Source organism: Hemitrygon akajei, chromosome 3, assembly GCF_048418815.1.
Source record: "Hemitrygon akajei chromosome 3, sHemAka1.3, whole genome shotgun sequence".
Classification (NCBI taxonomy): domain Eukaryota; kingdom Metazoa; phylum Chordata; class Chondrichthyes; order Myliobatiformes; family Dasyatidae; genus Hemitrygon; species Hemitrygon akajei.
In genome coordinates, this window is record NC_133126.1 from 161,355,956 (window position 1) to 161,371,236 (window position 15,281).

The 15,281-nt window shown below is 40.8% G+C and overlaps 1 protein-coding gene across 1 annotated transcript in view; it reads right to left on the reverse strand.

The window, feature by feature from the left end:
• The window catches only part of lsg1 (large 60S subunit nuclear export GTPase 1), a 31,501-nt gene extending 25,700 nt beyond the window's left edge, over nt 1–5,801 (reverse strand). Inside the window, exons 1-2 of the mRNA XM_073041180.1 lie at nt 5,617–5,801; nt 921–1,047 (exon numbers count right to left, since the gene is read on the reverse strand). Of these exons, the coding sequence (XP_072897281.1) occupies nt 921–1,047; nt 5,617–5,715 (226 nt within the window). The 5' untranslated portion in view covers nt 5,716–5,801. The remainder of the gene's footprint in view (nt 1–920; nt 1,048–5,616) is intronic.
• Nucleotides 5,802–15,281: the final 9,480 nt, after the last annotated feature.

Genomic DNA, 15,281 nt, shown 5'->3' on the forward strand with positions numbered 1-15,281 from the left:
ATTTGTTCATGAAAGTACTTCCTAAACTGTCAACAAAAGAACCATTGGCATCTTCATATTGATTCACCTATTGCCGAATAAGCAGTATATGTAGTTGCTATATTAATTGAACAAAGATGTTATCATCTGTTCCATTAGAATGTTAGCTATGGATAATTGCTGCCTTAATATCCCAAATTTCTCTCTTTTTATTACAAAGGTAAATCAACTTTTTCCTGTGTATAATGAGTTTCACATGGAAGCAAATTCCGCTCATATTCAGAGATTGGTTTAGACAACAATTTTACTCGAACTTATGAAGCTCCACCTTGAGGTAGGAAAGTGAAGCCATCAGCTGAAGAGAAATTAAGGGAAAAGCAGCCGCTTGACTGCGTTGACTATTTCCAGTTGCTCCAAACAGACAACTGGTGTTCCACTGTTGGAAATGAAGCAACTCTCAGATTCCTGTACGTCCTGCGAAACACAGTAAAACCCTAGACACACTGACAGCACAGAATTTACTTGAGACTCAACCATTGATTTCATTTCCAAATCTCTACTAACAAATCAAAGGAAATAAAGGGATGTGGGAATAGGGTAGAAAAATTGCATCTGAGATAATCAGGTAAATAATTTTACCTAATTGTCAAGAGTAGATTTGAAGGACTAAATGGCTTATCTCTGCATCCATTTCTTGTGTTTGCATCTGGGCATGTGGTCTGACTGATAGATCCCTTTTTAAAGACATTAGTGAAACAGGTAGTTTGTTTAATCTAGTAGTTTCAAGGTTACTGTGAATGGAATGAAGTTTTTTGATAACTGAATTTAAAGTCCCCATTTTCATGACAGTATCTGTTCTCATGTCACCACCTTGCTGACCCAATAATATAGCCAGTATATAACCATCTGCGTTAATCAAAAATCAAAAATTAATTTCTTACCTGCCACAAACTCTGTGCCAGCCAGTTCTGCAGTGGCCAGGAATTCATCTAGAGTGCTTTGTTCTGTCACAGACTGCAAGTTGAGCCGTCCCCAGTTATACCCATCATTCAGTTCACTTGTGTGAAGCTACAGGTGGCACAAATAGGAGAATTAGAACCAAACAACAGCAGCATCTGTCAGTGCACTCTAATAAAATCAATAGCCACAGAGGAATGTTAAAGCTAATTAAATAAAAGGGGCAAAGGCAGCATGCTTAGAAATTGATTTAGGAGCAGAAAAGAGTCATGATGAACAGTTGTTTTCCCGTTTGAAGGTTGGTAACTAGTGATGTTCACCAGAACAAATGCAGGGACCACTGCTTTTCCTTGTGTATATTAATGACTGTGTTGTGCAAAATGTAATTTCAAAACATAAAGGTGACAAATCTGTAAGGATAGTTAATACAAATGGGGGGGGGTAACATTTTACTTCAAGAGGACTAACAGACTAAGTACATGGTAGAAAACTGAAGTGATTCACTTCGGCAATTGGATGAAGAAACGTTTCATACGAAGGATACAAATCTAAACAGATGAATCAATATTCATAAATACAGTATCTCTGAAGGTGGCATGCAGATTGAGAAAAGATGTAAAGAATCTTGGACTTCATAAAGAGGTATGGAGCACAAAAGCAAAGCATCTTGAGAAAACAAGTTATTCACAATGTGCACTGGGTCCAGTGCAGGATTCCACACTTTAAGAATGATGTGGTGGTTTAATAAATGTGTAGAAAAGTGGGCACCAGCTTAAGAGATGCAAGTGACCTATAACACCTGAAGATGCTAGGCCTGTCTTCAGAACAGAAACACTGAAAAGTTACATGATTAAATATGTTCAAAATAATTAGAGGTTTAGAGTAGGAGATGGAGAGAATATTTCCATTGATGAGAAAATCAGAAAAACAGAGGTCATAAAGTTAAGCTCACTGGCTGCATGGGTGTTCACAGAATACAGAACAACAGAGCAGGGGAATAGGCTCTTAAATCCATGATGACTCGACAAACTATTTGTGCACATAATCTAGATCTCTCCATTCACATGCCTATCTGAGAGTCTTTTAAACACCTCTATCATATATGCCTTCATCAGACTCACGGCATTACATTCCAGGCACTCTGTAAAAACAAAACTTTCACACATATCTCCTTTGAACTTTCTCCCTATGCCTTCCTAATTTTATAAATTTCCTTCAGAAGGCTCTGCTGCTTCAGAGAAAAGAACCCCAGTTTGTACAACCTCTCCTTTTAGCACATGTGCTCTAGACCAGGCAGCAGCTTAGTAAACATCTTCTGAGATCTCTGCATAGCCTTTATGCCCTTGCTATAAAAGATGACTAGAATTGAATGCAGAATAATCAGAATTATATAAAGCTGCAACTTAGTTTCGTGACTCAAAACAATGCCTCAACTAACGAAGGTACACATGCTATGCACGTTCTTCACCATCCTATCAACTCTTAAACATTATGGACTTCAAACCCAAGATCCCTCTGTACATCAACACTGTTAAGGGTCCTGCCATTAAATGTGTACTTTCTATTTGCATTTGATCTCCCGAAGTGCAACACCTCACACTTACCTGGATTAAACTGTCTGCCATTTTACAACCCACATCTGCACCTGATCTATAATCACACTGTATCCTTTGACAACTTTTACATTATCCAGAACACCACCATTTTTTTATACTCTCAGTAAAGCTACCAATCCACAATCAAGACCAGAGGTCTCGGTATAGATCCCTGTGGCACTATTTTAGTCAAGAACCTCCACCCAGAATAAGAACCAATGACTTCAATGCTCCACCTTCCATGGGCAACCCAATTCTGAGTCAAAATGCCCAGAATCATCTAGATGAGATGATCACAAGGGACTTTATCAAATGTCTTATGAAAATCTACATAGACAACCTCCAGTGCTCTACCCTCTTTGATCACCACAGTCACCTCCTCAAAAAACTCAATCAAGTTAATAAGACAAAACCTATCCTGCACAAAGTCATGTCAACTGTCCCTAATTAAGCTATGTATTTCTAAATGCTCATAAATCATATTTCCACAGCTTCCCTACCACTGACGTGACTACCTTCATGAAAGGTGTTACAGTGAGCAATGTGGTGTACTCAGATTTGATCCTGGCTTTCATGAAATTGCTTTATGAAATCAGAAGAAAGAAAGGGAAGATGTAGTGGTTTCCAGTAGACATTCATTCATTTATTCTGCACTATCCCATCATCAGGATTTAATGCTTCAGTAAGTTGCTCTCCATTCTTCTAAAACCCAACAAATTCAAGCCTATATGTCTCCATACATCAGTCTTCAAATCCCAGGAATAAGACAGGTGAACCCTTTGCTGCAGTCCCTCAATGGCAAGAATACCCTTCCTCAAGGAAGGAGATCAAAATGACCAATAGTCAAGGCATAGTCTCCCCAAAACCCTCTACAACTCTAGCAGGACATCACTGCTTCAATAATTAATTTTCTTCATTTTAAGAAAATGCAGCTATGGTCAGACCCCACTTGGAGTACTGTGCTCAGTTCTGACCTCCTCACTACAGGAAGGATGTGGAAGCCATAGAAAGGGTGCAGAGGAGATTTACAAGGATGTTGCCTGGATTGGGGAGCACGCCTTATAAAACCAGATTGAGCGAACTCAGCCTTTTCTCCTTGGAGCGACAGAGGATGAGAGGTGACCTGATAGAGGTGTACAAGATGATGAGGGGCATTGATTGTGTGGATAGTCAGAGGCTTTTTCCCAGGGCTGAAATGGTTGCCACAAGAGGACACAGGTTTAAGGTGCTGGGGAGTAGGTACAGAGAAAATGTCAGGGGTAAGTGTTTTACTCAGAGTGGTGAGTGTATGGAATGGACTGCCGGCAACAGTGGTGGAGGCGGATACGAAAGGGTCTTTTAAGAGGCTTTTAGATAGGTACATGGAGACTAGTAAAATAGAGGGCTATAGGTAAGCCTAGTAATTTCTAAGGTAGGGACGTGTTCAACACAGCTTTGTGGGCCGAAGGACCTGTATTGTGCTGTAGGTTTTCTATGTTTCTAAGAAGCAGGGTACTCTTTGCCTTCTCAGGTTCCTGCAAGCTTTCTTTCATTACATTGTCTGCAGATTTCCTGATATTGCACTTAATTCCCCAATCTAAACATGACATGAATAGCTGGGGTCCTAGCAATGAACTTGGCAATTATCACTGCTGGGGTTGTCAACTGCATCCAGTGCTCCCAGTGTGGTCTCCCCTAACTTGGCAAGGCCCATCGGTGGAGGTTCACTTCATCCAGCACCTCTGCTCCTTCCGCCAAAAGCAGAACTTCCCGGTAACCAAGAATGTTAATTCCGACTCCTGTTCGACATTTCAGTCCATGGCCTCCTCTTGTGTCACGATGAGGCCACCCTCCAGGTGGAGGAGCAACATCTTATATTCCACCTGAGTGGCCTCCAACCTGATGGCATGATTTCCCCTTCTGGGTAAATAAACTATTTCCTCCCTCTTGCTTCTTCCTGGGTCCCCTCCTCCTTCCTTTTCTCCCATGGTCCACTCTCCTCTCCTATTAGATTCCTTCCTCTACAGCCCTTTACCTTTCTCATCCACCTGGCTTCCCCCATCACCTTCTAGCTATCCTCCTTCCCCTCACCCCACCTCTTTCGTCTAGCATCTTCCCCGTTCCTTTCCAGTCCTGAGAACACGAACATGAAAAACATGTCTCTGCTCAAAACATCGACTGGTTATTCAGTTCCATAGATGCTACCTGACCTGCTGAGTTCCTCCAGCATTTTGTGTATTTTCAGCATCTGCAGAATTTCTCGTGTTTATAATTGTCACTGCCTACTACTTAGAAAAGGACCAGTTACATGTTGTCTGCCAGCCAATTCTAAATTTAATTATTTAGATGAAGTGCATTGATCACTGTCTGGTAAAGTGTGTGAGGGGTGTGCACACTACTGCACAGGATGGAAAGGAGCTACAGAAAGTTGGAAAATAAGTCAGTTCCATCTTGGGTACTAGCCTCCGCAGTATCCAAGACACCTTTAAGGAGCAGTGCCTCAGAAAGGCAGGTGTCCATTATTAAGGGCCCCCATTGCCCAGGAGATGCCCTCTTCTCATTGTTACGGTCAGGTAGGAGGTACAGAAGTCTGAAGGCACACACTCCGCGAGTCAGGAACAGCTTCTTCCCCTCTGCCATTCGATTCCGAAATGAGCACTGAACCCACTATCACGGCCTCACTCCTTTATATTATTTGTTTTGCACTATTTTTAATCGAACTATTTAATCTGCATACATACACTTACCGCAATTGATTTACTTTTCCCCCTTCTATATTATCATGTACTGCAGTGTGCTGCTGCTAAGTTTTCACGACACATGCCGGTGATAATAACTCTTGATTCCGATGCCAGATTCGACAGTTACCAAGTTACTAAAAAGTACAACTGGGGGCCCGAGAAGTTCGCAGATAGGGAAATGCGAGATTATCTATTCGATGTGGAAGGAAGTTCAGTGCTTTTATGGTGGAAGAATAGGAGAGAGGGTTGGAGGTAACAGGGAATGATTATCACCGAAGTGAGTCAAAGCCTTAAGCAGGGTCGGGGGAGTTCGGGATATGGGGAGAGCTCTGCTTCCCTACAGTAAACAGTCCCTCACCACTCACCCAGTTGTTCGCCTTCCTCGGGTTCCTGGCTAACTGGTTCTTGTCGCGGATGATGGCCCGCCCCAGACCACCGCCGCTGCCGTTCTTTTTCTTGCCCATAGCCCCGGTCGTCAGTCGGTCACGCCACACACGCCATAACAACCGGTGTGCTCCCCTAAACTCCGTCCGATCAGAACAAGAACTCGGAATCTAAGGTTCCGGGGCAGCGTAGCAGCAAGGGTTGTCCATATTCCATCAATTCATTATTTTAGTCTCGATTCATTTCTTGTCTTTCAAACAGTTAGTTTACTAAAGGTCTAATGTGAAATCATATCGTATTCTTTCCGATCTTTGATTCCAAAGACTCATTTGCTGAAGCTTGATCAAATAATTTAGGATGATATAAAATGTATTTAAAAAGCAACGCACGCACGCAAGCACAAAGTTTGATGTGTGAACTCAGTTGTCCTATTTTATCACTGTATCCTGTAGCAGTGGAAAACTGTTGATCCCAGTCCTTAATTTTTCAATTGGTTGCGACAATCTCCAAATCTACAAACTAATAATAAAAAACATATTATATACTAATAATATATTAGTATTATAGAGAATGCAATTCAAAGTGCTTTACAATGAGATAACGTGAAAACGTGAAGATAAAAGATGTTACTGTATTAAAAGCAGGGTTAAATAAACACGTTTTGAGCTGGCATTTAAAAGTGTCAACTGAGTCTGCATCCCTCATAGTTTTATTAAATTATTATTAAATAGTATTAAATTCCATTGTTTAGGAGCATTGTTCAAAAAAAGCTGACCTTCCAATTATCTTTTGAGGGAGTTACATTGTCACTAAGTTATATGAAACATGCAGTGTGGTTTCATTACTGAATGATCTATCCCTAATTTTCTGGTTGTGTCCTTTGTTCTAAACTTTCACACCAGAATAGTTTACTTGCATGTGTTCAAATGAGTTCCCCTGGCAGTTTTAAATATGCAGGTTCTTACCAAATTGTATTACATCAATAGTTGATCACCATTTGTCACCTTGCAAGTGATGACCACCAATTAATTTAAAAACAAATCTGCTTCAGGAATGTCTTTCCCAGAAGGAAATCTGCATCATTACCCATTCTGGCCCATATGTGGCTCGCTACCCTCAGCAATGTGGTTGACTCTTAAGTGCCTTTCTTGGCATAGTCAAGCCAACTATTCAGTTAGAAGATGACTGCAATATTGAAACAAAAGTAAAAAAAAAAGACAGATGGGCCTCTACACATTACCCTAATCACAAAATTTAGATGTGGCAAAGTCATTTCCAGTCCAGTCAACTTGTGTAAGTCACTCTCGTAAACATCTGATAAGCATTGAGTAAGTTTGAAGGGCAGTCTTACTCTAAAGAAACTACTTACAGATAGTGGCAGAAGTGAACCTGGGTCATTGGCACTGCTATAGCATTACCCGTACTTCTATGTTATTCTGCCACCTCTAACTACTTTGCTACCATGCTACCCTTATCCTGAAGGATCTTGATGGGTCTTTAGTATCCAAATAATAAGGATCTCAAGAAGCTTAACTCCTTCCAAGACAAAGAAGCCCATCAACTACGCTATCAGACTTCCAAATTTAGACAGGAGGTGTTTGAGAATGCCACCTTCAGGTTCCCCTCCAAGTTCTATACTCTCCCAATTTTGAAATCTTTGCCCATTTCTCATTTCTGTACCTATCTGCTGGAAGTTCTTCTGTAACAAGTGTGGGAATTTCTTCACCAGAACATCACAGCAATGTTTGAGGACTCCATTGGTCAGGGTTGGCCATGGATGTAACATCCTAGCTGTCTGAATACGCAGACCAGGACAGTACGATATGGAAGGCAAGCTGCAGCCCCTGTAGCAAACTCCCCCTCTCCATGCATCCGATGAACCCAAAGAAACAGCAGAGATCGATATGTTTGGCACCACCAGCGTCACAGGAGCATCCAGTCAGCATTGAACTTAGGGACTCCAGCTCCAGATTTTCCCCTTGGAATTTACTTCCAAAGCTTTCCCTATAAGAGTGGAAAGCCACAAGGCAGCAGAGTTTGAGATCAGAGTTTTCCTTCTCCTAGATGAACTGTCAACCATGGCTGATGAGTCCCATCTACCGAAAGTGACTGGCTTTAAGGTGCCAGTAACCCGCCTTTGCCCCTTCTCCTGTCAGTAGAAACGGTCCCGCCAGGCTTGGTAGCAAAGCCACATGTGAAGGCCCGGACCTGGACTTGGTTGCCAGAGGTTACTTGAGGTACCACTATGGGGACAAAGGGGATAGGCTCCTACTACTTATCACAGCAATGTTCACCACCGGTTTCTTGCAGTTTGGGATCAGCTGGTGTTGCCCTTGACAGTCAGAACCCCAGCCTCAGCCCTCCCTTTAAACAAATACATTTTTAAAAAGGCAATTGGAAGAGGCACAGAAAGCATCAAGGGCATACAATATATTCTGGAAAAGCATACTTCATACCCTTCACCAGGAATAGCTTGATTTCTTCTGACCCAGCTAGTTCAGTGCTGAAGGATGTAGATACCAGAAAGGGGTCTGCAGTAAGTGGGTACACAAGTGGAAAGGATGGATAAACTTGTTTTCACTGTACTATCTGTTGGAGATCCATCGATCCATGAAGGAATTGCACAGGCCTAATGGAGATAAGTCCTAGTTTCACGTCTGAGGTACGTGAGGCAAATCCAGAGCAGATCTGTCGGCACAGAACTGGAGATCGAAGAACAAGATGGTGATGCAACAGTTGTTGCTGCTGCCCCACGAGTGCAGGAAACGTGGGTTCAAACCCGACTTTGGGTGCTGACAATGTGGAATTTCTAAATTCTCCTTATGATGGTATGCGTTTCCACCGGTTTTTCTCATCTTCTCGCAAGTTAATTTGACAATATAAATTACAACTTACTGTAGATAAGTGGTAAAAGATCCAAAAGAGAGTAAGGCCATGTAAGAAAGAAAAAAATGGAGGGATACAGGGAAAAAGGAGAGGACAGACTGAGCTAAAGGAATTGTTCTGTTAGGGACATGATAGACTCAAAGGGCTGAATGGCTCATTCATTTAGCTACCTAGTTGCATCTGTAAAGACGCTGTATTTTTGGATTTTATGGATTTTTTAATTGATAACCATGTATGTTAACAGGTATTTCTTCATGAAACAATAAGATGCTGTACTCTATAACCTTTAGCAGATCTGAGGTTAGAAGAAAATAACATATTAGATATGATTAATAGGTTTCTTGGCAAAATTCAGAGCTAGTAGTTGGCCACATGCTTTCTGATCACCAACTATTGTAGAACAATGATTTTCAATCCATTCTTTATGAATCGGCTAATATTAACAGTGAGAAAACATTTGCCATGTGTGTTTTATTTCTTTTGGGTTTAGAATGGATGATTTATAATTTATGAAAGCATCCTGGCAAACTGTCCTTGCTAAATGATGTAGAAGTACATCAATTGACCCACAAAGAAATCAAATTAGCAACAAAAGTTATGGAACAAATTGCATCTGCTTAATTTCTGAACGTGAGAATAATTTTTAACAAGGCCAAGATCAAGCTTCCAGGATTCTCTTTCACATTTGCCTCACTCTACATCGAATTATACTCACATTATTTGTGCAGATAATTGGGTGAAATTGTTGTGGGAAATCACACCTCCCGAATCACAGCTCCCTCAAAACAATCTGGATTTTATCCAGCCACTCATGTTTTTTCTCTGCCCTGTGGAATGTACAAAAAAAAAACACATCTCCCTCCATTGAGGCTCCAAAGTGTTTTAAATCCAGTATATTTCATGCTTCATTTGTCACAAGTCACACGTTAAAAGCTGGGTTGTTTTTTCCAAGAGCAATAAATCCTCTGATTAACCTCCATAAGAGAATACGTGAAGCCCATTCTCAGTGTGATTCAGACTACACTACAGCAATCCAAAACCTAAAGGTACATCACAATTCAACATCGACCCCCTTTGTTTATCATCCATTTGTTGCACGCATAGCACTGAGGTAAACATTTAGAAATTGAGTTCGTCCTTTCTGTTTGGGCTACATTGGCACAGTTTGCAGAACTAACAAAAAGGAAGGAAATTAGTGAGAAGTTAAAAATTATCTAGTACCAAAAAATTTTTCCACACATTTGCAAACGTGGGCAGCTAGCAGAGAATACTCTCAGAGAGCAGCAGCAAAGGACTCCATGAAAGTAAAGTAAGGAGATCTGTGGTGGGAAATGGGAGTCACTGTGCTTCCCTCTGGGTCTGGGCACACCTCCTTCCTGTGCAATCACTAGTAGAAACTAAGGATCATTGCAAAATAGATTAGTATGCAAATTAGGGTTAGAAATGTACATAAACAGCCGTTTCTAGCCAGAGGTTTTTCCTTAACAGTGAAGAAATGCCGTAGTTATTGAGATGATGGCAGAAACATGTTTCATTAATTGTTTAGGGATATATTTCTCTATTAGCACATCATCACAAATCATCAGATCTTCCCTATGCAAAGATTCAAGCATAAAATTAGAATAAAATGCATTGGAATGTGGAATAAACATAGAAAAACGGGGCAATAGGTGAATGTACTGCCTTATATTCTATAAGATGTTAACTGATGGAATAATATACTTTCACCCTTTCATTTCAGTATATCTTATACTTTAACCACAGCTGAGAATATATTATGTTTAACTTTAAAATTCAAAGAAATTGTCAAAAAGTAACAGCCACGTGTAAAGGTAGCTTAATTTGTTCTTTCCTGTTGACAGATAATAGCAGGGAATGAATGAATGCAGATTCTAACTTGGATTTCATTAGTTGTGGTTTTGGGGTAAGATTTTATCACCAGTGCAGAACTTGATTCTGCTTAATTTGTGAACAGGAGATTAATTTGTAACAGGGCCAAAGTCAAGTTTCCAGTATTCTTTTTCACATTTGCCTCACTCCACACTGAATTATGATCACAGTGCCATATTACTTGTGCAGCTTATTGAGTGAAATTGTTGTGGGAAATCCGTCTTGCCAAACACAGCTTCCCCAAACAATTTTGATCTTATTATGCCACTCATGTTTTCCTCAACCCTGTGGAAAACACAAGAAAACACATTTCTCTCCAATGAGTTCTCCAAAGTGCATAGACAAAAAAAAAGGAAAAATGAAGGCAAAGGCTGTGATGTCATTCCCATAAATCACAACTTCCATTTGAATACAGTGCAGCTAAGGGCCTTGAAAAAGCGTATTAAAGTAGAATGAGGGAGCGGGAAACTAAACAAAGAATCTAAATGATCTTTTCTAATTAAACTCAAGCCTTCACTTTTGACATCCAAGTAATTCTGAGCATTGAATTCCATAAGATTGCTTATTGGCATTTTAAAATATTCCTGTTTCTTCAATGTTATTACAGCTTGCTATAAACAAATTAACTGCTCTGAATCCCTCCTTAATGGCAGTGAACATTCTTCAAAAATAATTCTTAATTTATTTTGAAGTACTATGTGACATCTCACAGTCATGAAAGGCTCTGTATAAATGCAAATTATCTCTTCAATTTTAGAAGCTAATAATAACCATATAATTAATGTGAATATAAAAGTTAAAAATTAGATATTGCAAGGGTGCAATTCTAGAAAAAGGGCAAGTTCATCAATCATTGTTTTGGAAATCCCACAACAGTATCTCAAAGCTGTTTACTCCAGTTCAAAGTGATGTGAGGTGAATTTGAAATATGTACATGTTACTTTTATTAGCTCATTCCATGAAGGCTACATTAAATTGCCATATTCCATTATAATTGTGTCAAATTTATTATAACTATGTCCAGATTCATTAAGAAATCAAATATAAGGTTAGCATAAAATGAAAGGCTACAACAAATTCTAATTAAATTTACTCACTCTATTTTTAAAAGGTTACTGCAGACTATTTTACCTCACCAGCCTTTGGCTTAAACCGTCATATTGAGAAAACAAGTAAACATTCATTATTTAGGGTCTTGGGCTTCTGTCCTCAGTGAAAAATCAGTAATTGAATACTGTATTTGTTGTTATTGCCAACAGGTGGCACTATTTCATTACACCCCAAGAGCCCAGGAAATAACATCAAATGCCTATGAACTTTAGATTCCTCTCTTGTTAATTGTAAATTGAATGATCAATCATTCAGCTACAAAATAGATTTTTTTCTTATTGATCATAAATCTGGTAGCTCTGAATTGATGTACACTGCACTGTTTTTAATTAGGATAAGATGCAGTATCCAATAATGGTGAAAATATCAGGCGTGCCAGAGATGGAAAATGGCATGTTTTCCGAACAGCAGCACCATGCCTCATGGATAACTTTCTCAGTTCATGAATGGTATCTCACATGCAGATGGTCATTGGTGAGGTAAGGCATGTGGACCACAATATTTTTGAGGGCATTGGTAAGCTCTGTTTAGGGAAAATTCTGAAAATCATTGATGCTAGCATACCCAATTTAGAGGTTAAATTAACACTGGTTAATTAAGACTTGTTACTATTGACTACTGCACAAAAGTAAACTGCTGACGGCACAAACTGCCTACATCCAAAGTCATGGAAATGAGTTAATCTCATATCAAAATCTTGGCACCCTTCTGGAGAATATTGCATTCAGCTCCCAAATTACTTTATGTGAAATCTTACAAGAAGATGGCAGCTAGGAGGCAGGAGAATGGTGTTGAGAGGGAAAATAAATCAGCCATGATCAAATGACATGGCAGACTTGTTGGGCCAAATGGCCTAATTCTGCTAATATGTCTTATACTCTTCATGTGGATAATTCTATAAATCAGCAAGGGGATCAGAACTCCCAATATTTCTACAACCATTCAATCTGCTGCACCCCAAATTGTTGCTCTCTTTATTATCATGATATCAGACTTTTGCCAGCCCTCATTGTGCATTTTAATTTTGTTAGAGTCTCCAAACAGCTAAAATTGGTTTAAACAGCTTAAAATCACATTGCATCTCCTAAGAGGGATCTTGGAGTCTGAGTCCATAGGACACTCAAAGCTGCTGCGCAGGTTGACTGTGTGATTAAGAAGGCATACGGTTTATTGGCCTTCATAAACCATGGGATTAGGTTTAAGAGCTGAGAGGTAATGTTGCAGCTATATAGGACCCTGGTCAGACCCCACTTGGAGTACTGTGCTCAGTTCTGGTCACCTCACTACAGGAAGGATGTGGAAACTATAGAAAAGGTGCAGAGGAGACTTACAAGGATGTTGCCTGGATTGGGAAGCATGCCTTATGAGAATAGGTTGAGAGAATTTGGCAATGAAAGTTATCTTAGATCTCTTGATAGTAGGTAGACATGGTATAGCTTCAGGAAGTGTAAGATGCCACATGTGATTCTGGATTCACGCAGTGAATGAGATTGCGAAGAGAGATGACCTGTACTCATTTGGACTCAAAACAGGTCAAGGGCCTATAGCAAAAACTGCAAAGATCTCACATGCATAGTATCTTCAAATGCCATGTCTCACAAAAAGTGTCTGTAATATTACATTTGATTTGCCTTCCACCAGCAACCAACAAAACTTCTCTATCATTTAACTTTTGGGGTTAAGCTTCATAAACACACACATTAACCAGTGCTCCAAGATTTGTGGTTGTATTCTGTAACTTCCCAACTATTCCAGTATGGCAATCACATCACCCAAACACATCTGTGACAATGAAAGACACCTCTCTCTATCAGGATTAGGTGAACACAACTAGTGCTAGAACCTGGGCTCACCAGTGCCAGTGTCTACACTAGCACCAGCATCGGTGCTAAGACTAGAGCCTACACCAAAACCAGCCTCATCTCCTGTGTGAGTAACAGCAACAATACAACCACTACTGCCAAGAGTATTACCAGCACCAGCACAGGACCAGAGCAAGCAACTGAGGCAGAGCCAATACCAGTAACACCACAGGTCCAGCACCAGTGCCAGCAACAAGCACCAATACCCGCACCATCACCAAAGCCAGCACAAGTACCAGTACCATCAACAGCATCAGCCAGCACAGACACCAATGCCTGCAGCAAGATACATACAGCTGTACCCCCAGCATCAGTACCAGCGCCAACAAGCTGGTAAGCAATAGGTGTGGGCGCAACACTTCACTTCACTGCAGACAAAGTTTATTGCCAGCAGCAAGTCAAAGCTTGTTTGAGAGGATGAGTTTCCGTTCTTAATCTTCATTGTCACATTCCAGATCATGCTCAGCCCAAGCTCAATTATCCACTTGTCAATATCTGATTGACAACTGGCTTGTAGTATAAACATACAGCTTTTTGATGGCTTTCTGCACCACCAACCAACCCATTCATTCGGGTGGTGGTGATAAAAGAGTGCAAAGACAGTGACGAGAAGGCCCTGCTCCTACTCCATTTCCATGTTCACCAGCTCAAGTACGTTTCTACAGGAGATGTAATTGGTATCTGGGGAGTAATTAGGCATGGGTGTGCTGCAGCCAGGGCAGGGCAAAAGGGTACCAGAAATACCAAACTTCAGATAGCGAGCTTTGCTGTAGACTCAGGAAGCTCAGCTGACGTCGAATGCTTAGTGCATTCAGCTATCTTCCCCGGCATCTTCCACACAAGGAGGAATGAGCAAGGAATACGGAAGAGACCAATGCTTCAGGTTTGTATGGATCTTGGAACTCAGCCAGACCTAGCCACAATGAACTATCTAATGAGACTTGTCTCTGCTGCTGCTGCACCATAAGCAGAGGCTATACATGTTAGGCTGCTGCAGTGGAAGCCCAGAATTTATACACTGAAGGTGAATTTGCACTTGCTGGGCAAGCTCAGAATAATTCTTTCATGAATGTGAATGCCTGTATTGAAAAGGACTTATGTGATCCCTGCAGTCCAGCTCCAGGGCTGTTAATGATTGTTGTAGTACTACTTTGGTTGTTGCTATGACTTTGTGAAGAACAAATCTATTATCTACTCTCACTACTACTATGATCATTCTGCTGGTGCTCTATCATCCAATCTATCAGCTTAGGCTATTGTTGCTGAGACGAGGAAGTACAGACTGAGGTCCTGACTTCAAGGGCAAGTGATATTCAAGGTTGCATCCTGTGGCCATCTGAAATTCCTTCAATACTGGTCAACATTGTTCCAACATTCAAGGTTTGACCACTTGAGAAACACTTCAGAGTTCAGACAAATGTGCACACAAGCAGGCACTGCATGGATACTGGCCACTGATCAGCCTGAGGCATGTGTAGCTCACGGACAAAATAGGCATCTAGAAAGTGCAAGTCCACCTTTGAATTCTTTTGTGGTGTTGACAATGCAAAGTCACCCTGCTTCATTAGCAAGGCTGCAAATTTGGCCAAGCTGCCTGCTCACTCTGACTGTTGCTTTCTTTCAAGATGGTGAAGAATCATATGTGCTTCACATCCTCAGAGGTGAGTTTTGGATTTGGCTTCCCTTGGTGTCGAGAGTCTTTCTCTCCTTGCTCCTCCCTCTCTATGCAGATTGCTCTGCTCTACATATGTCCTGCACAGAGTACACATTATAGGGTGGCTTCCATACCTTTGGGAGTCATTGGAGAAGTCCTGAATGCAAACTCCATGAGCACTAAAAGGCTCCTTCTACTACTTTCAAAGCCTGGAGAATTTTGGAAGCACATCACTTGAGTTAAC